This window comes from Oncorhynchus tshawytscha, linkage group LG14 (genome assembly GCF_018296145.1).
Source record: "Oncorhynchus tshawytscha isolate Ot180627B linkage group LG14, Otsh_v2.0, whole genome shotgun sequence".
NCBI classification, from domain to species: Eukaryota; Metazoa; Chordata; class Actinopteri; order Salmoniformes; family Salmonidae; genus Oncorhynchus; species Oncorhynchus tshawytscha.
The window spans coordinates 44245587-44273187 of record NC_056442.1 but is presented as its reverse complement, the minus strand read 5'-3'; the positions used below and the strand labels follow the sequence as shown (position 1 = coordinate 44273187).

The following is a 27601-nucleotide window of genomic DNA, read 5'->3' as shown; positions in this document are numbered from 1 at the left end:
ACCAACACAGAGAAACATACCAACACTGAGAGAGATGCAAACACTCAGAGAGATACCAACACTGACAGACATGCCAACACTGAGAGAGATACCAACACTGACAGAGATAGTTTGGTCCTTCTTGTTGTACTATTGCATCAGCTAGCTGCTGTGTGATTCTTGTACCCTATGGGAAAACAGAATGGCTTAAACCTGGTTTATTCCTTGTTACCCTCTGGAAGTCTGTCCAGCAGCAGGCAGCCTCAGCACCCGCCCACCCCCAGCAGAGTCAGGGTCCGATGGGGACCGCCACATCCCCTTGAAGCCTGGAGGAAGTCATCTACCAGTCACACCACTCTCCCATGAACCCCATGCTTTGAAATATTCAACTGTGGGAAGCGCCCAACAATAGAGGTGCCTTCAAACTATGTGTATAAGACACTATCTTATCCTTTGCTGCATGTTACCACCACCAGTCCCAGCACCACTGGATATTTCACACAGACTTGTTCATCTAAGGCTTGACTACCATCGCAGTATCTCTGAATACACTGGTTGGCTACAACATGGCCAGCAGCTGTGGAATCTTCCAATTAGTACAATTTGGGCCGAATCTTGACTTGCTTCATACTATAGCTATGTCATGAACAGTTGTGCTCTGGATAGCCACAATAAGGTTGTGTTTTATATCACAGAAGCTGTAACGGTTGTCGTCTGGAGATAGAGAGGACCAAAGCACAGCGTGGTTAGTGTTCATTTTAATGGAAAACTGAACACTTCAAAAACACAAAACAACAAAGTGACAACCGAAACAGTTCTATCTGGTGCAGACACACGAAGTCTGAAAATAACCACCCACAAACCCCAACAGAAAACAGGCTACCTAAATATGGTTCCCAATCAGAGACAACGACTAACACCTGCCTCTGATTGAGAACCATATCAGGCCAAACAAGAAACCCAACCTAGAAACACAAAAACATAGAATACCCACCCAACTCACATCCTGACCAACTAAAACAAAGAAATAACACAAGAACTAGGGTCAGAACGTGACAGTACCCCCCCCTCCCCCCAAGGTGCGGACTCCGGCCGCAAAACCTGAACCTATAGGGGAGGGTCTGGGTGGGCATCTGTCCGCGGTGGCGGCTCTGGCGCTGGACGTGGACCCCACTCCACCATAGTCTTAGTCCGCTTCTGTGGCCTCCTAGGAACGGCGACCCTCGCCGCCAACCTAGGACTGGCAACCCTACTAAAGGCCCCCACTGGACTGTGGGGCAGCTCTGGACTGAGGGGCAGCTCTGGACTGAGGGCAGCTCTGGACTGAAGGGCAGCTCTGGACTGAAGGGCAGCTCAGGACTGAAGGGTAGCTCAGGACTGAGGGGCAGCTCCGGACTGAATGGCAGCTCCGGACTGAAGGGCAGCTCCGCTGGCGGCTCCTGGCTGGCTGACGGCTCTGGCGGCTTCTGGCTGGCGGCTCTGGCTGCTCCTGGCTGGCTGGCGGCTCTGGTGGCTCAGGATAGACTGGCGGCACTGGCGGCTCAGGACAGACTGGTGGCTCTGGCGGCTCAGGACAGACTGGCGGCTCAGGACAGATGGGAGACTCTGGCGGCTCAGGACAGATGGGAGACTCTGGCGGCTCAGGACAGACGGGAGACTCTGGCGGCTCAGGACAGACGAGGCACACTGTAGGCCTGGTGCGTGGTGCCGGCACTGGTGGTACCGGGCTGGGGACACTCCCTGGCGATATTCCCCTGGCTCTGCCCAGGGTCCTTTGCCATCCAACGCGTCCTCCCATGTCCATTCCTCCTTCTTGCGCTGCTCCTGCTGCCGCTGCCTGTTACCACGCTGCTTGGTCCTGTTGTGGTGTTTGGTTCTGTCACGGTTGTCGTCTGGAGATAGAGAGGACCAAAGCGCAGCGTGGTTAGAGTTCACCATTTTAAAGGAAAAACTGAACAATTCAAAAACACAAAACAACAAAGTGACAACCGAAACAGTTCTATCTGGTGCAGACACACAAAGACTGAAAATAACCACCCACAAACCCCAACAGAAAACAGGCTACCTAAATATGGTTCCCAATCAGAGACAATGACTAACACCTGCCTCTGATTTAGAACCATATCAGACCAAACAAGAAACCCAACCTAGAAACACAAAAACATAGAATACCCACCAAACTCACGTCCTGACCAACTAAAACAAAGAAATAACACAAGAACTAGGGTCAGAACGTGACAGAAGCACAATGGAACAAGACGTATGTTTCACCGTAGACGTCAGTGGGACGTCATGTAGATTACTGAAATCTTTATAAGAGAGTCAAATTGGCCCAATGTGGGCAGTTTACACTGGCTGCTGCATGTCCAGACAGTATGCAGTAGACTGTAGGGATATATCCTATGCTAACTCATCCAGGCTAATGCTATAGGTTATCGCAGGATAAGCCTGACAGCAGATCAAAGAGCAGTAGAGCAGGGCCGTGTCTGTCTGCCAGAGAGCAATTACACTGAATTACAACCAGGGCAACGAGTAGCCCCAGGGAGAGGGAGAGGAAAAGAGAGAGAGCACGAGAGGAGAGTTAAAAGAAACATGCATAGTGAGAGAGGGAGGAGAAAGCAAGAGAGAGAGATGATGCAGGGATAGGAAGAGAGAGAAAGGGAGGGAAGAGAGAGAGGGGGCAGGAGAGGACACCTGAGAAGTGTGCATGGAGGGGCTGCTGGAGAAGGCTGGCTGTAGACTGTCGGCCTGTAGGCCTGGGTACTTTGGAGTGAAAGCGTGGCTTGCCACTCAGTCCCATAGTATACTGTATGGAGCTGCAGGGTCCTCACCCTCCTTTACCCTACCAGCCAGAGACAGACAGGTTCAAGTCTCCAAGGCCTCCAACATCTGTCTGGAGAGCAGTGATATCCCATACAGAGTGGCAGAGCTACCACCTAGAGAGTGACAGTACAACCCCCTAGAGAGTGACAGGACTACCCCCTAGAGAGTGACAGGACTACCCCCTAGAGAGTGACAGTACTACCTCCTAGAGAGTGACAGAGCTACCCCCTAGAGAGTGGCAGAGCTACCCCCTAGAGAGTGGCAGAACTACCCCCTAGAAAGTGGCAGAGAGTGACAGGACTACCCCCTAGAGAGTGGCAGAACTACCCCCTAGAGAGTGGCAGGACTACCTACCCCTAGAGAGTGGCAGGACTACCCCTAGAGAGTATCAGGACTACCTCCTAGAGAGTGGCAGGACTACCTCCTAGAGAGTGGCAAGACTACCTCCTAGAGAGTGGCAGAGCTACCCCCTAGAAAGTGGCAAGACTACCCCTAGAGAGTGGCAGGACTACTACCCCTAGAGAGTGGCAGGACTACCCCCTGGCAGAGAGAGTGGCAGGACTACCCCTAGAGAGTGGCAGGACTACCCCTAGAGAGAGGCAGGACTACTACCCCTAGAGAGTGGCAGGACTACCCCTAGTGAGTGGCAGGACTACCTCCTAGAGAGTGGCAGGACTACCCCTAGAGAGTGGCAGGACTACCTCCTAGAGAGTGGCAGGACTACCCCTAGAGAGTGGCAGGACTACCTCCTAGAGAGTGGCAGGACTACCCCCTAGAGAGTGGCAGGACTACCCCTAGAGAGTGGCAGGCTACCCCCTACCTAGAGAGGCAGACTAGAGAGTGGCAGGACTACCCCTAGAGAGTAGCTCAGGACTACCTCCTAGAGAGTGGCAGGACTACCCCTAGAGAGTGGCAGGACTACCCCTAGAGAGTGGCAGGCTACCCCCTAGAGAGTGGCAGGACTACCCCTAGAGAGTGGCAGAGCTACCCCTAGAGAGTGGCAGGACTACCCCTAGAGAGTGGCAGGACTACCCCTAGAGAGTGGCAGAGCTACCCCCTAGAGTGGCCCCTAGAGAGTGGCAGGACTACCCCTAGAGAGTGGCAGGACTACCCCCTAGAGAGTGGCAGGACTACCCCCTAGAGAGTGGCAGAGCTACTACCCCTAGAGAGTGGCAGAGCTACCCCCTAGAGAGTGGCAGAGCTACCCCCAGAGAGTGGCAGGACTACCCCCTAGAGAGTGGCAGGACTACCCCTAGAGAGTGGCAGAGCTACCCCTAGAGAGTGGCAGAGCTACCCCCTAGAGAGTGGCAGAGCTACCCCCTAGAGAGTGGCAGAGCTACCCCCTGGCAGAGAGTGGCAGAGCTACCCCCTAGAGAGTGGCAGGACTACCCCTAGAGAGTGGCAGAGCTACCCCCTAGAGAGTGGCAGAGCTACCCCTAGAGAGTGGCAGAGCTACCCCTAGAGTGGCAGAGCTACCCCCTAGAGAGTGGCAGAGCTACCCCCCCCCCCTAGAGAGAGTGGCAGAGCTACCCCTAGAGAGTGGCAGAGCTACCCCTAGAGAGTGGCAGAGCTACCCCCTAGAGAGTGGCAGAGCTACCCCCTAGAGAGTGGCAGAGCTACCCCTAGAGAGTGGCAGAGCTACCCCCTAGAGAGTGGCAGAGCTACCCCTAGAGAGTGGCAGAGCTACCCCTAGAGAGTGGCAGAGCTACCCCCTAGAGAGTGGCAGAGCTACCCCCCAGAGCTACCCCCTAGAGAGTGGCAGAGCTACCCCTAGAGAGTGACAGAGCTACCCCCTAGAGAGTGGCAGAGCTACCCCCTAGAGAGAGGCAGAGCTACCCCCTAGAGAGTGGCAGAACTACCCCTAGAGAGAGACAGAGCTACCCCCTAGAGAGTGGCAGAGCTACCCCCTAGAGAGAGGCAGAGCTACCCCCTAGAGAGAGGCAGAGCTACCCCCTAGAGAGTGGCAGAGCTACCCCCCCTAGAGAGTGGCAGAGCTACCCCCTAGAGAGTGGCAGAGCTAGAGTGGCAGAGCCCCCTAGAGAGTGGCAGAGCTACCCCCTAGAGAGTGGCAGAGCTACCCCCTAGAGAGTGGCAGAGCTACCCCCTAGAGAGTGGCAGAGCTACCCCCTAGAGAGTGGCAGAGCTACCCCTAGAGAGAGAGTGACAGAGCTACCCCTAGAGAGTGGCAGAGCTACCCCCTAGAGAGTGGCAGAGCTACCCCCTAGAGAGTGGCAGAGCTACCCCCTAGAGAGTGGCAGAGCTACCCCCTAGAGAGTGACAGAGCTACCCCCTAGAGAGTGGCAGAGCTACCCCCTGGCAGAGCTACCCCCTAGAGTGAGAGTGGCAGAGCTACCCCCTAGAGAGTGGCAGAGCTACCCCCTAGAGAGTGGCAGAGCTACCCCCTAGAGAGTGGCAGAGCTACCCCCTAGAGAGTGGCAGAGCTACCCCTAGAGAGTGGCAGAGCTACCCCCTAGAGAGTGCTACAGCAGCTACCCCCTAGAGAGTGGCAGAGCTACCCCCTAGAGAGTGGCAGAGCTACCCCCTAGAGAGTGGCAGAGCTACCCCCTAGAGAGTGGCAGAGCTACCCCCTAGAGAGTGGCAGAGCTACCCCTAGAGAGTGGCAGAACTACCCCCTAGAGAGTGGGGCTAAAGTATATGTTCTACTAGTCATCTCTACTATGTGGCTGTATGCATGTTGGCGTGTGTGTGTTGACCTCTGTGCTTGCCAGCCACTGAATGTGTGAGATTTGGTGCAGTGCTCATCATGTCCTAACTGAGGTGACGGCTCACCCATCTGCTGTCCTAGCAGGAGCACCATCAGAAGTGCGTTCAGCCCCACTCAGAGCTCTCAGCCCCCGTCAGACAGACACTCTGCAAGGGGGCTATTAAACCTCCATCAGCTTTTCCAAAACCTCAACCAATGGACAGACCCAGCAGAAGCCTTTACACTGTAACTGCCTCACAACAGGAATTATGTTCTCCTTATAAAGAAAGAGCTGATGGTGCGTCTTGCACTTATGTTTATCTAACAACCCCTTCTTATATCTCCCCTTTTCTCTCTCGTCCTCTCTCTCTCTCCCTATCAATTCAATTTAAAGGGCTTTATTGGCATGGGAAACATATGTTTACATTGCCAAAGCAAGTGAAATAGAAAATAAAACATTGTGAAATTAACAACATAAAATGAACAGTAAACATTACACTCACAAAAGTTCCAAAGGAATAGAGACAATAGAAATGTCATATTTTGTCTGTAAACAGTGTTGTAACGATGTGCAAATCGAGCAACCAACAAAGAACAAACACCGTTGTAAATACAACATAAATATGGGTTGTAATTACAAAGGTGTTTGTTCTTCACTGGTTGCCCTTTTCTAGTGGCAACCGGTCAAAAATCTTGCTGCTGTGGTGGCACACTTGTATTTCACCTCTCTCTCTCTTTCTCTCTCTCTCTCTCTCTCTCTTTTTCCGATGCAGATCTGTGATAAGGAGTGGCACTATTACGTCATTAACGTGGAGTTTCCTGTGGTGACACTCTACGTGGACGGAGTGACCTACGACCCTTACCTGGTGACAGACGATTGGCCGATCCACCCCTCTCAGATTGACGTACAGCTCACTGTGGGCGCCTGCTGGCAAGGTGATGATGATGTTGATGATGACAATTACAATGACAATGACGATGAAAATGATTATGATGAAAATGCAACTAGCTCTGTCTTAAGTCAGAATTAGATGTTTCTCAAAACGTCAAATTTCAAAGTGTTTAATGTTAAGTTTAGGTATTAACTCAGAAATGTTAAATGTATGTTTAAGGTTAGGCATTAACTCCAAATGGTTAAGGTAAGGGTTAAGGTTTGGGAAAGGCTTAAAACAAAAATCTCAGCCTCCCGAGTGGCGCAGCGGTCTAAGGCACTACATCGCGGTGTTTGATCCCAGGCTTTGTCACAACCGGCCGTAAACGGGAGTCCCATAGGGCAGTGCATAATTGTCCCAGTGTCGTCCGTGTTAGGGGAGGGTTTGGCTGGGGGAGCTTTACTTGGCTCATCGCGCTCTAGCAACTCCTTGTGGTGGGCTGGGTGGCTGCAGGCTGACTTCGATCGTCAGTTGAACAGTTTCCTTCGACATGTTGGTGAGGCTGGCTTCCGGGTTAAGTTAAGCGGGTCACGTTCCGGGGGACGCGTGACTCGACCTTCGCGTCTTACAAGCCTGTTGGAGAGATGCAGCAATGAGACAAGACTGTAATTGGATTACAATTTGATATCACGATATTGGGGGGGGTGGTAAAATTACAACAGAAAATATATATATATACAGTACCAGTCAAAAGTTTGGAAACACCTACTCATTCAAGTTTTTTTTTTTACTATTTTCTACATTGTAGAATAATAGTGAAGACATCAACACTATGAAATAACACATATGGGCATTCTCTCAACCAGCTTCACCTGGAATGCTTTTCCAACAGTCTTGAAGGAGTTCCCACATATGCTGAGCACTTGTTGGTGCTTTTCCTTCACTCTGTGGTCCAACTCAACCCAAGCCAGCTCAATTGGGTTGAGGTCAGGTGATTGTGGAGGCCAGGTCATCTGATAAAGCACTCCATCACTATCCTCCTTGAGCAAGTAGACCTTACACAGCCTGTAGGTGTGTTGGGTCATCCTGTTGAAAAACCAATGATAGTCTCACTAAGCGCAAACCAGATGGGATGGCGCATCGCTGCAGAGTACTGTGGTAGCCATGCTGGTTAAATGTGCCTTGAATTTTAAAGAAATCACAGACAGTGTCACCAGCAAAGCACCCCCACACCATCAGACTTTCTCCTCCATGCTTCACGGTGGGAACCACACATGCAGAGATCATCCGTTCACCTTCTCTGCGTCTCACAAAGACAAACCCGTTGGAACCAAAAATCGCAAATTTGGACTCATCAGACCAAAGGACAGAGTACTTCCGGTCTAATGTCCATTGCTCATTTTCTTTGCCCAAGTAAGTATCTTCTTCTTATTGGTGTCCTTTAGTAGTGGTTTCTTAGCAGCAATTTGACCATGAAGGCCTGATTCACGCAGTCTCCCCTGAACAGTTGATGTTGAGATGTGTCTGTTACTTGAACTTTGAAGCATTTATTTTGGCTACAATCTGAGGGCAGTTAACTCTACTGAACTTGTCCTCTGCAGCAGAGGTAACTCTGAGACTTCCTTTTCTGTGGCGGTCCTCATCAGAGATAGTTTCATCATCGCGCTTGTTTTTGTGACTGCACTTGAAGAAACTTTTAAAGTTCTTGAAATGTTCTGTCCTAAAGTAATGTTGGACTGTCGTTTCTCTTTGCTTATTTGAGCTGTTCTTGCCATAATATGGACTTGGTCTTTTACCAAATAGGGCTATCTTCTGTCTACCACCCCTACCCTGTCACAACACAACTGATTGGTTCAAATGCATTAAGAAGGAAATAAATTCCACAAATTAACTTTTACCAAGGCACATATGTTAATTCCAGGTGACTACCTCATGAAGCTGGTTGAGAGAATGCCAAGAGGGTGCAAAGCTGTCATCAAGCAAAGGGTGGCAACTTTGAAGAATCTCAAATATAAAATATATTTTGATTTGTTTAACGCTTTTTTGGTTATTACATGATTCCATATGCGTTATTTCATTGTTTTGATGTCTTCACTATTTTTGTACAATGTAGAAAATAGTACAAATTTAAAAAAACTCTTGAATGAGAAGGTGTGTCCAAACCTTTGACTGGAGCCAGAGGCTTACGTCCCGTCTGCCATGCCCATCCACAGCACCTTGGAAAACTGAAACCTACTTGAAGGTAACAACGTTCACTGTTGCCCCCAGTGGCCAGTTTCCACATCTCCCAATGTCCTCAGACATGAATGGACATCAAATACTGACTTGTATCATGGGTGACCTGGCTGGAAAATGATGACGATGATAAAAATGATGACGATCCGCAACCAATGTCTTGCCCCTGTTATGTGCCCCTATTGACTGGTTCTATGTGAGAAAATGTTTTGGGGATCTGCCATGACAGTTGATCAATTAGGCCGACTGGACAAGTAGTGTCAGATTTTCTCTCTCCAGACCAAAGATAACAATGGCTGTCTTCGAAGTGCTGTGGGCATAAGGTGTATTTTTGACCATGAATGAACCTAACTGCCAGAAGCTTTAATCCATATTCGATGCACAATGAAGATGAAAAGTGGAGATACAATCAAGCTGTCTCCAACTACGCCTGATGCCCAGTTAAAAATGGATAAAAGTTCACTTCTCCTACTCTAGAGCCTACTATTAGCTAAATGACTGTATGAATGTGTCTAATGATGCGTAGCCCTAAATTATGTGCAGAGATAGATCAGGCCATTTTCAACAGGGTGGAATGACAGGAGGAGAGGAGGTGAGGAGAAGAGAGGAGGAAAGGAGAGGTGAGGAGAAGAGGGGAGGAAAGGAGAGGTGAGGAGAAGAGATGAGAGGAGAGGAGGTGAGAAGAAGAGAGGAGGGTAGGACAGGAGGTGAGGAGAGGAGAGGAGAGGAGAGGAGAGGGAGAGGAGAGGAGAGGAGAGGAGAGGAGAGGAGAGGAGAGGAGAGGAGAGGAGAGGAGAGGAGAGGAGAGGAGAGGAGAGGAGAGGAGAGGAGATGTGATGTGGGGAGAAGAGAGGAGGAGGGGAGAGGAGAGGAGGAGAAGAGAGGAGGCGAGGAGTTGAGAAGAAGAGAGTTGGAAATGAGAGGAGGTGAGGAGGTGAGGAGAAGAGAGGAGGAGAGAGGAAGAGAGGAGAAGAGAGGAGGTGAGGAAAAGAGAGACAACGGGCGGGTCATTTTTTTGGCAGATGGGGTTGAATGGCTGATGGAGTTGAATGGCAGATAGAGTTGAATGGCTGATGGAGTTGTGTAGCCCTGAAGAAGGGGTTAGAAGACCTTGAATAGAGGAGGAGGTCAGCGACCATTAGGCCTCTCTGAAGGGAACTAAGCCCTCAGTAACCACCCTGTTATCTTTACACAGTGCTATTAGCTCTGACCATTGCCTTTTCAAAGGCTTTAGCTGTGAGCGACCGCCTTATTGACGAGCTCAATGTGCCACTGACAAGCTCTAGTGAAAGTTGCTTCAAACTTCAAGACGAGTCTGGCTGCTTTCTGGGGTAATCACAGCTGAAGAATGATTATTCGCCCTGGCTGTGAAGGAATTTGCGACTTGATTTGTTCGTTTTACATTATCGTTTTATAAGTGCTCATTAGCATAATGCATAGCTTCTCTGAGCTAGCGGTGACAGGATTGAAAGAATGAGGATGTGAAACTGTGTGATGGAATTGGCATTTTAGAGGGAAAGAAATGAACAAGTAATAAGGGAAGGAAAATACAGTCAATAGCCTATTCTTCATGCCAGCAGATTGAGAGTGTGCACTGTGTGTGTTTATCACGCAGACCATGCAGTGCATGCTGAAGGGAAGGGCCTGCCTACCCAGAGCATGTGAGGCCAGGCAGGGGCCAGGCAGAGGCCAGGCTGTAGTTTAAATCCCCCCCCCCTCTCTCTCTCTCTCTCTCTCTCTCTCCTAATGATCTCCTGAAGGCAATTAGAATTGTATGTGGTGTGGTGCTGCCAACAGGCTCACAGTAAGAAATGACCTGGAATCAGTGGCCTGTCTCCAGCCCATATGCCTAGTAATGTCACAGACAGTACAGCAACAGTAACATAGTAGAGAGAGAGGGGAGGACTCAGGACCTGTCTGCTTGAAGTATATGCTGGGAGACCTGAAGCATACGAAGGCCGTTAACAGTGTGATTGCTGTGTGCTACTGTCACTCATTACTGACTTTTTAGTCATTGGCTATTGAGGGTTCTGAAAAGATTTCCTTTCGTTCTACATAATAATAGTGTAACTGTATTTAGTTATTATTCTTGAACTGTCACCTCTGTGTGTAGGTGGTGAGGTTATGAAGCCGCGGTTCACACAGTACTTCCGGGGCAGTCTGTCAGGGCTGACCATCAGGCCAGGGAAGATAGAGAGCCAGAAAGTAATCTCCTGTCTACAGGCCTGTAAGGAAGGACTGGACATCAACTCACTGGAGAGCCTGGGCAAGGGCATCAAGGTAAGGCAACAGAAACACACACACACACACATACACACACACACACACACACACACACACACACACACACACACACACACACACACACACACACACACACACACACACACACACACACACACACACACACACACACACACACACACACACACAGACACAAATGCTGATACAGTGCATTCAGAAAGTATTCAGACCCGTTGATTCTTTCCACATTTTTTACCTTAGTCTTGTTAGGAAATTAATTGAATTGTTTTTTTTTCCCTCATCAATTTACACATAATTCCCCATAAAGAAAGATCCAAAAAAGGTTTTTAAGATTTTTTTGCACATTTATTACAAATAAAAAACTGAAATATCACATTTTCTCGAAGGTTCTCCCATTAACACAGATAAACTCTGGAGCCCTGTCAGAGTGACCATCGGGTTCTTGGTCCACTCCCTGACCAAGGCCCTTCTCCCCTGATTGCTCAGTTTGGCCGGGCAGCCAGCTCTAGGAAGAGTCTTGGTGGTTCCAAACTTCTTCCATTTAAGAATGATGGAGGCCACTGTGTTCCTGGGGACCTTCAATGCTGCAGAAGATTTTTGTTACCCTTCCCTAGATCTGTGCCTCGACACAATCCTGTCTTGGAGCTCTATGGAGAATTCTTTCGACCTCATAGCTTGGTATTTGCTCTGACATGCACTGTCAACTGTGGTACCCTATATAGACAGGTCTAGACAGCCTTTCAAAATCAAGTTGTAGAAACATCTCAAGTATGATCAATGGAAACACGATGCACTTGAGCTCAATTTTGAGTCTCATAGCAAAGGGTCTGAATACTTAGTAGATAAGGTATTTAATTTATTTATTTATTTTTATAAATTTGCAAACATTTCTAAAAACCTGTTTTCGCTTTGATATTATGGTGTATTGTGTGTAGATGGATAAGGGGGGGAAAGTATTTCATCCATTTTAGAATATGGCTGTGTCTGCCGACCCAGGAAAAAGGGATGGGGTCTGAATACTTTCCGAATGCACTGTATATACTGTCATGGCGTTGCCCTCTTTGGGTACAGAAAGCCCATCCCCCTCTCCCTGCCTCCCCCTTTCCTCCTTCAACTAGGCTGCTGTGGTCAGAGAGACGTCGTAAATTCCTGAGGATCTCTTCATGGACACAGTATAGAGAGAGTACATTTTCATAGAGAACAAAGGAATTTCTCCCACCTCACAGAACTCGAGGTCCGAACAAATTTCATGTTCTGGAGAAAGTTTAAAAGATCGGTGAAGAATCCAGCTACGAACTGGTCCATTTACTACAACTTGGTGAAGCTCATAGGAGACGGTGTGGCCACATTACCATAACACTGTTTATATAATAGCCTCAGATATGAGGTTTACATCTAATTGATGTATAAGATGAATGAGTGAGTGAGTATGATACTGTTTGTAAAATTGTGTAATATGATTTTGGACTGTTTAATGAAGGAAAATACAATTCCCTTTTGATTTGAACTAAATCAGAGGACCGCCCCTGAGCCCAGTTAGGGTCAGACATCCTGGGACAGCCCCTTTCCTGCAATACCGAATAAAACCCAACTTTGAGAAATTATCACCAGACCATGTTTTTCTCCATTAGGAGAAGACAAAGGTTGTAGACCATTGCTGAATCTTTTAACCATACCACGTGGTTAAACGCTTAGACTATCGATACCGACAGAATAAGAACAAGTCTTTGATATTAATTACTAGTCTGCAGCTAGGAATTCGGTATCATTGAACGCGAAGAACGACAACCGCCGAAACATCCATCTATAACGAAATGAATGAATGTCACTCTGAACTATTCACTATAACCACGACACAGAGAGAGAGAGGGCGAGAGACAGACAATTCTACAAAATAAACAAACTTTTCACCAGCGATCAAGACGACACACTGAGCGTCAATATATATATTGATTGCAATTGTTCCCGAATGAGTGAGCGTTCATGTGCAAAGGATTAGCATTTCAATTGTTATAATTATCACTTTGTAGTGACTTCTTTTGTCTAACAAGCCGCCATGCCGGTTTAGCCCACTAGGGCACATTCTCCTATCATTTCTTGTAACCACATTTACCTTGTTTGTTTATGCATTTCTGTGAATTACTTAGTTAGTAATAAATAAATGATTTAAGAAAATTGATGTATGGATGACTCATAGTGAAGACTGGGTTCGTGCAAATAACCAACAATTTACGACGAATGAGACTAACGTGAGGTAAAGTAAATAATTAATTAATTTGAAGACTAATTGATCAGATAAAATATCTGAAACGTTATTTTAGGAAATGATAACTTTGTAATCTGAATATTTTTCCTTGGTGCCCCGACTTCCTAGTTAATTACAGTTACATGATTAATCAGTTGATCGTATAATACTAATTACAGAGCATCTTTGCTCAAAACTATAAGTCTTCAATTTAATGATAGTAAAGACACGACAATACTGAACAAAAAAATAAACGCAACATGCAACAATTTCAAAGATGTTACAGTTCATAGAAGGAAATCAGTCAATTGAAATAAATTCATTAGGCCCTAATCTATGGATTTCACATGACTGGGCAGAGGTCAGCCATGGGTGGGCCTGGAAGGGCATAGGCCCACCCATTTGGGAGCCAGGCACACCCACTGGGGAACCCGGCCCAGCCAATCAGAATTAGTTTTTCCCACAAAAAGGCTTTATTACAGACAGAAGTACTCCTCAGCAGCACCGCTCCTCAGAGGATCCCACAGGGGAAGAAGGCCAATGTGGAGGTCCTGGGTTGGCGTGGTTACACGTGGTCTGCGGTTGTGTAGCCGGTTGAACGTACTGCCAAATTCTCTAAAATGACGTTGGAGGCAGCTTATGGTAGAGGAATGAACTTAAAGTTTCTGGCAACAGCTCTGGTGGACATTCCTGCAGTCAGCATGCCCATTGTGCACTCCCTCAAAACTTGAGACATCTGTGGCATTGTGTTGTGTGACAAAACTGCACATTTGGATGGATTTTCTTGGCAAAGGGATGTAAACAAATGTGTGATCATTTGAGAGAAATAAGCTTTTGTTATTGTGGAACATTTCTGGGATCTTTTATTTCAGCTCATGAATTATGGGACCAACACTTTACATTTTTGTTCAGTATAGATTCAACCAAATGTTAAAACACTTAGTTTCCCCTCCCTTCCCTCTCTTTCCTCCTCTACCCCCTTTATATCCTCCTTCCATCTTTTCTTCCTCCCCCTTCAAGCCTGAAGTTGATTCATCTCCCAGTAGAGAGAGAGGGAGGAGATAAAGAGAAGAGAGGCCTTATGATAGAGATAGAGAGGGTGTGAGAGAGAAAGAGAGGTAAAACTGCAGGGCTAGTTCACTTAATCTTTTTCAAATGATTTCCTTTTCTTTTTGTGACGACACTTTTCAACAGGTCTCCTGAGTCCAGTAGAGCTTAAGGACAGTGTTTAGGATCCGGTGGGACGCTTGACAATGCAATCACAGGAGAAGGAGATGATGAGAGGAGAGAGCGGGGGGGCAGAGGGATAAAAGGAAACGGAGAGAGCCCCCTGAAGCGTTGTGTCTTTGCTGCTGTGTGTGAATGAGGCTGTGGTATCAGCAGCATAAAGCCTCTTCTGTGAGACTGAGACTCACTGCATCACGTCCACTGGGACCCAGAGCTGTGTCTGAGTGTGTCTGAGCAACACAAGAGGCTTATGATCCCTGAAACAGAGAAAAAGAATGAACACATACTCATGATGTACACTCAAACACACTCAGTCAGACACACACTTATGTTGTACACACATATTTCAACACACTCAGACATAAAATTGTTTCAGTGTGTGTTAAACTGTGGTCAAATCTGATGTGCTCCCTTTCTCTTTCTCTCTCTCTGTTTTTCTCTGTCTCTCACTTCCCTCTCTCTCTCTCAGTTCCACTTCAACCCAGCCCAGTCAATCCTGGTGATGGAGGGCAAGGATCTGGAGAACATGAACGCTGCTCTGAGGAAGGTCTCCTACATCAACTCCCGCCAGTTTCCCACACCGGGCATCAGACGCCTGCACATCTCAACCTCAGTAGAGTACGCAAGGCTCCTTCTATCTTTACTACTGACCGTAACATAATCTCTAGCTGTCTCTCTCCTGTCTCTCCTGTCCTTCATCCACCTCACATTATGACTGGATAAGGTCTTCTCTCTCCTGTCCTTCATCCACCTCACATTACGACTGGATAAGGTCTTCTCTCTCCTGTCCTTCATCCACCTCACATTATGTCTGGATAAGGTCTTCTCTCTCCTGTCCTTCATCCACCTCACATTATGACTGGATAAGGTCTTCTCTCTCCTGTCCTTCATCCACCTCACATTATGACTGGATAAGGTCTTCTCTCTACTGTCTCTCCTGTCCTTCATCCACCTCACATTATGACTATATAAGGTCTTCTCTCTCCTGGCCTTCATCCACCTCACATTATGACTGGATAAGGTCTTCTCTCTCCTGTCTCTCCTGTCCTTCATCCACCTCACATTATGACTGGATAAGGTCTTCTCTCTCCTGTCCTTCATCCACCTCACATTACGACTGGATAAGGTCTTCTCTCTCCTGTCCTTCATCCACCTCACATTATGACTGGATAAGGTCTTCTCTCTCCTGTCTCTCCTGTCCTTCATCCACCTCACATTATGACTGGATAAGGTCTTCTCTCTCCTGTCCTTCATCCACCTCACATTATGACTGGATAAGGTCTTCTCTCTCCTGTCCTTCATCCACCTCACATTATGACTGGATAAGGTCTTCTCTCTCCTGTCCTTCATCCACCTCACATTATGACTGGATAAGGTCTTCTCTCTCCTGTCCTTCATCCACCTCACATTATGACTGGATAAGGTCTTCTCTCTCCTGTCTCTCCTGTCCTTCATCCACCTCACAATATGACTGGATAAGGTCTTCTCTCTCCTGTCCTTCATCCATCTCATATTATGACTGGATAAGGTCTTCATCTCACACTATGTCTGGATAAGGTCTCTCCTGTCCTTCATCCATCTCACATTATGACTGGATAAGGTCTTCTCTCTCCTGTCCTTCATCCACCTCACATTATGACTGGATAAGGTCTTCTCTCCTGTCTCTGTCCTTCATCCACCTCACATTATGACTGGATAAGGTCTTCTCTCTCCTGTCCTTCATCCACCTCACATTATGACTGGATAAGGTCTTCTCTCTCCTCTCTCCTGTCCTTCATCCACCTCACATTATGACTGGATAAGGTCTTCTCTCTCCTGTCCTTCATCCACCTCACATTATGACTGGATAAGGTCTTCTCTCTCCTGTCCTTCATCCACCTCACATTATGACTGGATAAGGTCTTCTCTCTCCTGTCCTTCATCCACCTCACATTATGACTGGATAAGGTCTTCTCTCTCCTGTCCTTCATCCACCTCACATTATGACTGGATAAGTTCTTCTCTCTCCTGTCCTTCATCCACCTCACATTATGACTGGATAAGGTCTTCTGTCTCCTGTCTCTCCTGTCCTTCATCCACCTCACATTATTACTATCTGTCTTTTTTCCACCTCAGTCCAGTTTAACCTACTGTAGCTACAGTTGAAGTCGGAAGTTTACATACATCTTAGCCAAATACATTTACACTCAGTATCACAATTCCTGACACTTAATCCAATTAAAAATTCCCTGTCTTAGGTCAGTTAGGATCACCAATATATTTTAAGAATGTGAAATGTCAGAATAATAGTAGAGATAATTATTTATTTCAGCTTGTATTTCTTTCACCACACTCTTTCTGTCCTCCCTCTCCATCTCTCTCTTTCTGTCCTCCCTCTCCATCTCTCTCTGTCCTCCGTCTCCATCTCTCTCTTTCTGTCCTCCGTCTCCATCTCTCTCTTTCTGTCCTCCCTCTCCATCTCTCTCTTTGTCCTCCCTCTCCATCTCTCTCTTTCTGTCCTCTGTCTCCATCTCTCTCTTTCTGTCCTCCGTCTCAGTTCTCTCTTTCTGTCCTCCGTCTCCATCTCTCTCTTTCTGTCCTCCGTCTCATCTCTCTCTTTCTGTCCTCTGTCTCATCTCTCTCTTTTTGTCCTCCGTCTCATCTCTCTCTTTCTGTCCTCCGTCTCCATCTCTCTCTTTCTGTCCTCCGTCTCATCTCTCTCTGTCCTCCCTCTCCATCTCTCTCTGTCCTCCGTCTCCATCTCTCTCTTTCTGTCCTCAGTCTCCATCTCTCTCTCTTTCTGTCCTCCCTCTCCATCTCTCTCTTTCTGTCCTCCCTCTCCATCTCTCTCTGTCCTCCCTCTCCATCTCTCTCTTTCTGTCCTCCGTCTCCATCTCTCTCTTTCTGTCCTCCGTCTCCATCTCTCTCTCTTTCTGTCCTCCCTCTCCATCTCTCTCTGTCCTCCCTCTCCATCTCTCTCTGTCCTCCCTCTCCATCTCTCTCTGTCCTCCCTCTCCATCTCTCTCTTTCTATCCTCCCTGTCCATCTCTCTCTTTCTGTCCTCCCTCTCCATATCTCTCTCTTTCTGTCCTCCCTCCCTCTCCATATCTCTCTCTTTCTGTCCTCCCTCTCCATCTCTCTCTCTTTCTGTCCTCCCTCTCCATCTCTCTCTTTCTGTCCTCCGTCTCTCTCTCTTTCTGTCCTCCCTCTCCATCTCTCTCTGTCCTCCCTCTCCATCTCTCTCTGTCCTCCCTCTCCATCTCTCTCTTTCTATCCTCCCTGTCCATCTCTCTCTTTCTGTCCTCCCTCTCCATATCTCTCTCTTTCTGTCCTCCCTCTCCATCTCTCTCTCTTTCTGTCCTCCCTCTCCATCTCTCTCTCTCTGTCCTCCCTCTCATCTCTCTCTGTCCTCCGTCTCCATCTCTCTCTTTCTGTCCTCAGTCTCCATCTCTCTCTCTTTCTGTCCTCCCTCTCCATCTCTCTCTGTCCTCCGTCTCCATCTCTCTCTTTCTGTCCTCCGTCTCCATCTCTCTCTTTCTGTCCTTCCTCTACATCTCTTTGTCCTCCGTCTCCATCTCTCTTTGTCCTCCCTCTCCATCTCTCTCTGTCCTCCCTCTCCATCTCTCTCTTTCTATCCTCCCTCTCCATCTCTCTCTTTCTATCCTCCCTCTCCATCTCTCTCTTTCTGACCTCCGTCTCCATCTCTCTCTTTCTGTCCTCCGTCTCCATCTCTCTCTTTCTGTCCTCCGTCTCCATCTCTCTCTGTCCTCCCTCTCCATCTCTCTCTGTCCTCCCTCTCCATTTCTCTCTGTCCTCCGTCTCCATCTCTCTCTTTCTGTCCTCAGTCTCCATCTCTCTCTCTTTCTGTCCTCCCTCTCCATCTCTCTCTGTCCTCCGTCTCCATCTCTCTCTTTCTGTCCTCCCTCTCCATCTCTCTCTTTGTCCTCCCTCTCCATCTCTCTCTTTCTGTCCTCCCTCTCCATCTCTCTCTTTCTGTCCTCCCTCTCCATCTCTCTCTTTCTGTCCTCCCTCTCCATCTCTCTCTTTCTGTCCTCCCTCTCCATCTCTCTCTTTCTGTCCTCCCTCTCCATCTCTCTCTTTCTGTCCTCCCTCTCCATCTCTCTCTTTCTGTCCTCTGTCTCCATCTCTCTCTTTCTGTCCTCCGTCTCCATCTCTCGATGTCCTCCCTCTCCATCTCTCTCTGTCCCCCGTCTCCATCTCTCTCTTTCTGTCCTCTGTCTCCATCTCTCTCTCTTTCTGTCCTCCCTCTCCATCTCTCTCTGTCCTCCCTCTTCATCTCTCTCTTTCTGTCCTCCCTCTCCATCTCTCTCTTTCTGTCCTCCCTCTCCATCTCTCTCTTTCTGTCCTCCCTCTCCATCTCTCTCTCTTTCTGTCCTCCCTCTCCATCTCTCTCTTTCTGTCCTCCCTCTCTATCTCTCTCTCTTTCTGTCCTCCCTCTCCATCTCTCTCTCTTTCTGTCCTCCCTCTCCATCTCTCTCTCTTTCTGTCCTCCCTCTCCATCTCTCTCTCTTTCTGTCCTCCCTCTCCATCTCTCTCTCTTTCTGTCCTCCCTCTCCATCTCTCTCAATGGGATATTTCTCCTTTCTTCTCTCTTTTTTCTCCTGAGTTTTCTCCTCACTCTTTTTGTCTTCTCACTCCGTTCTCCCCGTCTTCCTCTCATCTTCCTGTGATCTGTGAGTGTAAACTAGTCTCAACACCTTCTCACTGTCAACACACAACAACAGCACAACTCATTAGAGTACAACTCACACTCACTCTTGTAGCTAGTTAGCTACCCCTTCTCCTCCTCTTCCTCTTTCTCTCCCCTCTTCACTTCTTTTGTTCTTTAATCCACCACTCTCTCTGTTCCACATCGCCTCCTGGGGCAAGTTTTTACATTTTCATGTTATTTATTAATAATTCTGTCTGGGTTTTGCCAGAGGACAGCGAGAGAGAGAGACAGAGCGTGGCTGGATGGTATTGTATAACAGCCATCCCTGGCGGGTTGTGGTGAATATTCATTGCAGGTTTAAATATGTGCAGCCCCCCACAGCTCAGCCCTGGAGGGGTTTACTCCGCCCCCCTATTGGGTTCGACGCAGGGTTTCGGGCCCATCCCTTCAGCTAGCCTAGCAAGGAAGGGGGGGCAGGAAGAGGATGGGTCAACTGGGCTGCAGGCACACCAATTAGAAATGAATACATTATGCTAACTATGCTTAAGCTTGTGTATTTCTCGATGTTGTTTAATAAAGTTTTCTGGTTGTGTGTAGGCGGGTGGCTGGGGCTGTGGTGTGCAGGCTATCCAGTGGTCTGCACTGTGTGTGAACCTTGTTACGATCCAGCTGTGGCTCACAAAGAGAGGGTCTGGTAGTCGTCTTAGACAAGCTTTGATAACAATAATGTGTAAATCAGCAGGCCTTGATGAATGTAAGCAGAATTCATTTAAAACAATATCCAGTAAACAAGCCTGCAGAGCAAACTGTCTATTAGGCCACAGCCAAAACACAAGATCCTCTTGAGGAATGCTGCTATTTGCTGGAAATTTCCCCGCAAGTGGCATCATTGTAAACATATAAATAGAGTCGTTCATTAATTCCTTAAAATACACTTCAGAGTGTTTTCAATTTAATAAGGCAATTACTGCAGCCATCAGGAACAAGTAACTAGTGTTAATCTATGCAGGGCCTTTATTCTACCTTGTCACATTTTCTTTCATTCATTTGACTCGGGTCCAAGTCCTCACCGTGGCCTAGCCACGCTAAGTCTCCACGCTCCACTGTCTCTGCCTCCTCTCCTCAACAATACCCTGTCGCTCCACTGTCTCTGCCTCCTCTCCTCAACAATACCATGCTGCTCCACTGTCTCTGTCTCCTCTCCTCAACAATACCCTGCCGTTCCACTGTCTCTGTCTCCTCTCCACAACAATTCCCTGCCGCTCCACTGTCTCCTCTCCTCAACAATACCCTGCCGCTCCACTGTCTCTGCCTCCTCTCCACAACAATACCCTGCCGTTCCACTGTCTCTGCCTCCTCTCCACAACAATACCCTGCTGCTCCACTGTCTCTGCCTCCTCTCCACAACAATACCCTGCTGCTCCACTGTCTCTGCCTCCTCTTCACAACAATACCCTGCCGCTCCACTGTCTCCTCTCCTCAACAATACCCTGCTGCTCCACTGTCTCTGTCTCCTCTCCACAACAATACCCTGCCGCTCCACTGTCTCTGCCTCCTCTCCACAACAATACCCTGCTGCTCCACTGTCTCTGTCTCCTCTCCACAACAATAACCTGCCGCTCCACTGTCTCTGTCTCCTCTCCATCGATGTTGTTTAATAAAGTTTTCTGGCGGGTGGCTGGGGCTGTGGTGTGCAGGCTATCCAACAATACCCTGCTGCTCCACTGTCTCTGTGTCCTCTCCACAACAATAACCTGCCGCTCCACTGTCTCTGTGTCCTCTCCACAACAATACCCTGCTGCTCCACTGTCTCTGTGTCCTCTCCACATCAATAACCTGCTGCTCCACTGTCTCTGCCCCCTCTCCACAACAATAACCCTCCACTGTCTCTGCCTCCTCTCCACTGTCTCTGCCCCCTCTCTGCTGCTCCACTGTCTCTCCTCTCCACAACAATACCCTGCCGCTCCACTGTCTCTGTCTCCTCTCCACAACAATACCCTGCCGCTCCACTGTCTCTGCCTCCTCTCCACAACAATAACCTGCCGCTCCACTGTCTCTGCCTCCTCTCCACAACAATACCCTGCCGCTCCACTGTCTCTGTCTCCTCTCCACAACAATACCCTGCCTGCTCCACTGTCTCCTCTCCACAACAATACCCTGCTGCTCCACTGTCTCTGTCTCCTCTCCACAACAATACCCTGCTGCTCCACTGTCTCTGTCTCCTCTCCACAACAATACCCTGCTGCTCCACTGTCTCTGTCTCCTCTCCACAACAATACCTGCTGCTCCACTGTCTCTGCCACTGTCTACCCTGCCCTCCACTGTCCTGCCTCCTCTCCACAACAATACCCTGCCGTTCCACTGTCTCTGCCTCCTCTCCACAACACCCTGCTGCTCCATCCTCTCCACAACCCCTGCCGCTCCACTGTCTCTGCCTCCTCTCCACAACAATACCCTGCCGCTCCACTGTCTCTGCCTCCTCTCCACAACAATACCCTGCTGCTCCACTGTCTCTGCCTCCTCTCCACAACAATACCCTGCCGCTCCACTGTCTCTGCCTCCTCTCACAACAATACCCTGCTGCTCCACTGTCTCTGCCTCCTCTCCACAACAATACCCTGCCGCTCCACTGTCTCTGTCTCCTCTCCACAACAATACCCTGTTCCACTGTCTCTGCCTCCTCTCCACAACAATACCCTGCCGCTCCACTGTCTCTGTCTCCTCTCCACAACAATACCCTCTCACTCCTCCTCTGTCTCTGCCTCCTCTCCACAACAATACCCTGCTGCTCCACTGTCTCTGCCTCCTCTCCACAACAATACCCTGCCGTTCCACTGTCTCTGCCTCCTCTCCACAACAATACCCTGCCGTTCCACTGTCTCTGCCTCCTCTCCTCAACAATGTCTCCACTGTCTCTGCCTCCTCTCCACAACAATACCCTGCCGTTCCACTGTCTCTGCCTCCTCTCCTCAACAATACCCTGCTGCTCCACTGTCTCTGCCTCCTCTCCACAACAATACCCTGCCGTTCCACTGTCTCTGCCTCCTCTCCTCAACAATACCCTGCTGCTCCACTGTCTCTGCCCCCTCTCCACAACAATACCCTGCCGCTCCACTGTCTCTGTGTCCTCTCCACAACAATACCCTGCCGTTCCACTGTCTCTGCCTCCTCTCCACAACAATACCCTGCCGTTCCACTGTCTCTGCCCCCTCTCCACAACAATACCCTGCCGCTCCACTGTCTCTGTCTCCTCTCCACAACAATACCCTGCTGCTCCACTGTCTCTGTCTCCTCTCCACAACAATACCCTGCCGTTCCACTGTCTCTGCCTCCTCTCCACACCAATACCCTGCCGTTCCACTGTCTCTGCCTCCTCTCCTCAACAATACCCTGTCTCGTTCCACTGTCTCTGCCTCCTCTCCACAACAATACCCTGCCGTTCCACTGTCTCTGCCTCCTCTCCACAACAATACCCTGCTGCTCCACTGTCTCTGCCTCCTCTCCACAACAATACCCTGCCGTTCCACTGTCTCTGCCTCCTCTCCTCAACAATACCCTGCTGCTCCACTGTCTCTGCCTCCTCTCCACACAATACCCTGCCGTTCCACTGTCTCTGTCTCCTCTCCACAACAATACCCTGCCGTTCCACTGTCTCTGCCTCCTCTCCACAACAATACCCTGCCGTTCCACTGTCTCTGCCTCCTCTGCCGTTCCCTGTCTCTGCCTCTCCTCAACAATACCCTGCCGTTCCACTGTCTCTGCCTCCTCTCCACAACAATACCCTGCCGTTCCACTGTCTCTGCCTCCTCTCCTCAACAATACCCTGCCGTTCCACTGTCTCTGCCTCCTCTCCACAACAATACCCTGCTGAGGAGGGGAAAGACACAACATGCGGGTCAACGCTTAACAGAAAAAGAGAAAGGGAGAGTAGGCTATACCACGCTTGACTGAAAGCACCAGAAAAGGGGAAATATGGTTCTGAAACCCCTGTGTATTAGTGCTATGTGATGAAGTTTACAGTGGTGTTTAGGCATGAAATAAAACATGAAATAGGCTAGCAGCAAACTGGTATGACGGGAAATCACAGGTAATTATGAACGAGTCAGAACCTCCTTATGCAAAGCTCCAACAGAACAAAGAGCTGTTGTCGTGCAACATTTTTTTCTTCCCTCTCCCAGTCCCAGACATTGACAGATGTTCATCTCCCTCCTCTGTAACTCGATGTATGTGAAAAACATTCCTCTACTTGCTACAAGCTTTCGCATCTCTCTCTCTCTTTCTCTCTCCTCAGCCTCCCCTTCTCTCTCTCTCTCTCCTCAGCCTCCCTTTCTCTCTCTCTATGGTTTCTCGTTGATTGATGTCTAGTCTGTATTGTTTATGCAGTATGTGTCATATTATTTTTTGCATGTCTATGTCAGATGTCTGCATCACTGTCTGTGTGTCGTTGCTCTCTGGGAGTCTGTCACAGTTCGGTCAGCCTCACCACCCCTACAGTGCACTTGGGAAGGCTTGTTTAAACTTCCAAGGTTGCTGATTCCTGGAATTAACCCACACACACATTCTCAAAGTATCTAAGCATTCTAAGGGCACAATGGCTCTGATATTTCACACTTACCTAAAGTGATACCCAGGCAAACATACTGAAACATACAGTACACACACATTCAACCCTTCCCTACTCTCTATCTCCAAGGTGTTTTGGGGAGGACACGTGTATCTCCATCCCGGACATCGATGCAGTGGTGATGGTGCTGCAGCCCAGTGAACCCAGGATCACCATAGCTGGGGTGGACAGACTGACCAGGCCAGCAGCTGACCTCAGAGGACCAGCCGGACTCAATCTGTTCCAGGACCTTCACATCATCAGTACTGTCACCAAGGGAGACACAGCCTCACACCATACAGGTACAGGGTACAGGCATAGAGGTGTGTGTGTGTGTGTGTGTGTGTGTGTGTGTGTGTGTGTGTGTGTGTGTGTGTGTGTGTGTGTGTGTGTGTGTGTGTGTGTGTGTGTGTGTGTGTGTGTGTGTGTGTGTGTGTGTGTGTGTGTGTGTGTGTGTGTGTGTGTGTGTGTGTGTGTGTGTGTGTGTGTGAGTGAGGTAGAGAAACGGATAGACACTGGGTGCAAACCAGAGACGGAGAGAGATCAATAGACAGAGAATAGCAGAGGGGTAATAATGATATGGTCCGAAAGGGGACAGCACCACTAACCTATTTGATTAAACTCTGGAGTGTACAACATCTCCTCTTATTATGGAATTTCATCAACTCCTCTCTACACAAACACACACACAGACACACTCACAAACACACACACACATACACACACACCATTAGCCACACACTCCTAGTCACAGAAGACTTGGTTAATCTATAGCTTCCAGCTGTGGTCTCCATTTCAGAGGCAGAACATGAGGAGGAAAGAGAGAGTCTGGGTCCTGAAAGCGATGCAGGGTTTTTTTCCAACTCCCTGGCAATGGAGCGAGTGAAACCTCTGGTTATCGCTGTCTAATTGGCAGCTAAAGCGTCAAGGCTGAGTCAGAGCTGTTCCGTGTTGATCCCAGTCTCCGCTCTGAGAAGACAAGAGCTGGTATTAAAATGTCATTTCCATTTGCAGTTCAGCCAGGCAGGAACCCATAGAATCATTTGTCTGGTAAGCAGAGGTCTTAGTCAGCAGGGGGCTGGACTGTAGATGCTGGGGACAGTAGGAGAGAGGGCAAGTCTTAATGCCAGTAGTACAGGCCAGCTCTGTTCTGCCTCCCCCTCCATTCACAGTTCCTTTAGAAGTCATAAGTTTGGCTCACACAGCAGGATTAGACAGGTACTTAGTGTGGAGAAAGGGTCACCAGTCACTAACCTGACTAGGACTGGTTAAGCCCGTTCTGCTAGCGGAACCCCTCGCCAACAGCAAATTAAATTTCAGGGCGCCAAATTCAATCAACAGAACTCTCATACTTCAATTTTCTCAAACATACAAGTATTAGGCACCATTTTAAAGATACAATTCTTGTTAATCCAACCACAGTGTCCGATTTGAAAAAAGCTTTTTGGCGAAAGCAGAACATATCATTATGTTAGGTCAGCAACTAGTCACAGAAAGCATACAACGATTTTCCAAGCAAAGAGCGGAGTGACAAAAAGCAGAAATATTGATGAAATTGATCACTAACCTTTGATATTCTTCATCAGATGACACTCCCAGGACTCAATGTTACAAAATACATGTATGTTTTGTTTGATCAAGTTCATATTTATATCCAAAAACCTCAGTTTACATTTGGCTTTGCCTCCAAAACATCCCGTGAATTTGCTCGGAGCCACATCAAATCACAGAAATACTCATAATAAACATCAATAAAAGATACAAGTGTTATTCACAGATTTAAGGATGTACTTCTCCTTAATGCAACCACTGTGTCAGATTTCAAAACAACTTTACGGAAAAAGCAAACCATGCAATAATCTGAGTACGGCGCTCAGACGACATACACAACCCAAGAATATATCCTCCATGTTGGAGTCAATATAAGTCAGAAACAGCATTATAAATATCCACTTACCTTTGATGATCTTTGTTGGAATGCACTCCCAGGAATCCCAGTTCCACAATAAATGTTTGATTGTTCAAATGTTCACAGGACACCGGATAAGACAGAAGAAGTACTCCAGATATAACATACTGACCCTAGCCCCCCGACACATAAACTACTGCAGCATAAATACTGGAGGCTGAAACAGGAGGGGTCAGGAGACACTGTGGCCCCATCCGATGATACCCCCGGACAGGCTGCTGCCAACACACCGACTCAACTCCAGCCACTTTAATAATGGGAATTGATGGGAAATGATGTAAAATATATCACTAGCCACTTTAAACAATGCTACCTAATATAATGTTTACATACCCTACATTATTCATCTCATATGTATACGTATATACTGTACTCTATATCATCTACTGCATCTTTATGTAATACATGTATCACTAGCCACTTTAACTATGCCACTATGTTTACATACTCATCTCATATGTATATACTGTACTCAATACCATCTACTGTATCTTGCCTATGCCGCTCTGTACCATCACTCATTCATATATCTTTATGTACATATTCTTTATCCCCTTACACTTGTGTGTATAAGGTAGTAGTTTTGGAATTGTTAGCTAGATTACTTGTTGGTTATTACTGCATTGTCAGAACTAGAAGCACAAGCATTTCGCTACACTCGCATTAACATCTGCTAACCATGTGTATGTGACAAATAAAATTTGATTTGATTTGATCTTCAACCACCAACTTACCATCCTGAGACAAGGCCGAGTATAGCCCACAAAGATCTCCGCCACGGCACAACCCAAGGGGGGGGCGCCAACCCAGACAGGAAAATCGCATCAGTGACTCAACCCACTCAAGTGACACACCCCTCCTAGGGACGGCATGAAAGAGCACCAGTAAGCCAGTGACTCAGCCCCTGTAATAGGGTTAGAGGCAGAGAATCCCAGTGGAAAGAGGGGAACAGGCCAGGGCGGTTCGTTGCTCCAGAGCCTTTCCGTTCACCTTCACACTCCTGGGCCAGACTACACTCAATCATATGACCCACTGAAGAGATGAGTCTTCAGTAAAGACTTAAAGGTTGAGACCGAGTTTGCGTCTCTGACATGGGTAGGCAGACCTTTCCATAAAAATGTACCTCTATAGGAGAAAGCCCTGCCTCCAGCTGTTTGCTTAGAAATTCTAGGGACAATTAGGAGGCCTGCGTCTTGTGACCGTAGCATACGTGTAGGTATGAACGGCAGGACCAAATCAGAGAGATAGGTAGGAGCAAGCCCATGTAATGCTTTGTAGGTTAGCAGTAAAACCTTGACAGGAAGCCAGTGTAGGGAGGCTAGCACTGGAGTAATATGATCAAATTTTTGGTTCTAGTCAGGATTCTAGCAGCCGTATTTAGCACTAACTGTCTCTCTCTATGATAATTCAATTCAATTCAAGGGGCTTTATTGGCATGGGAAACATGTGTTAACATTGCCAAAGCAAGTGAGGTAGAGAATATATAAAGTGAAATAAACAATCAAAATTAACAGTAAACATTACACATACAGAAGTTTCAAAACATAAAGACAATACAAATGTCATATTACATATATTTACAGTGTTGCAACGATGTACAAATGGTTAAGGGTACACAAGGGAAAATAAATAAGCATAAATATGGGTTGCATTTACAATGGTGTTTGTTCTTCACTGGTTTCCCTTTTCTTGTAGCAACAGGTCACAAATCTTGCTGCTGTGATGGCACACAGTGGAATTTCACTCAGTAGATATGGGAGTTTATCAAAATTGGATTTGTTTTCGAATTCTTTGTGGATCTGTGTAATCTGAGGGAAATATGTGTCTCTATGGTCGTGTGTTTCTCTCTCTCTCTCTCTCTCTGTCTCTCTTTCTTTCAGGTTTCACTGTTTGCCCTCTTATTCTCCTTTTCTCTTTCTTTGTTAGTCTCTCATACTCTTTCCTTACCACCAGCACATGCTCTCCTCTTCTCTCCACTGTTTCTCCAGTTATTTCTTAACTTTCCCTCTCCCCTCCCTCCATCTCTCT

The 27601-nt window shown here is 47.8% G+C and overlaps 1 protein-coding gene across 1 annotated transcript in view; it reads left to right on the top strand.

The window, feature by feature from the left end:
* The window catches only part of LOC112267452 (calsyntenin-2-like), a 458120-nt gene that overhangs the window by 410138 nt on the left and 20381 nt on the right, over positions 1-27601 (top strand). Inside the window, exons 9-12 of the mRNA XM_042297584.1 lie at positions 6280-6442; positions 10727-10893; positions 14820-14968; positions 23695-23906. Of these exons, the coding sequence (XP_042153518.1) occupies positions 6280-6442; positions 10727-10893; positions 14820-14968; positions 23695-23906 (691 nt within the window). The remainder of the gene's footprint in view (positions 1-6279; positions 6443-10726; positions 10894-14819; positions 14969-23694; positions 23907-27601) is intronic.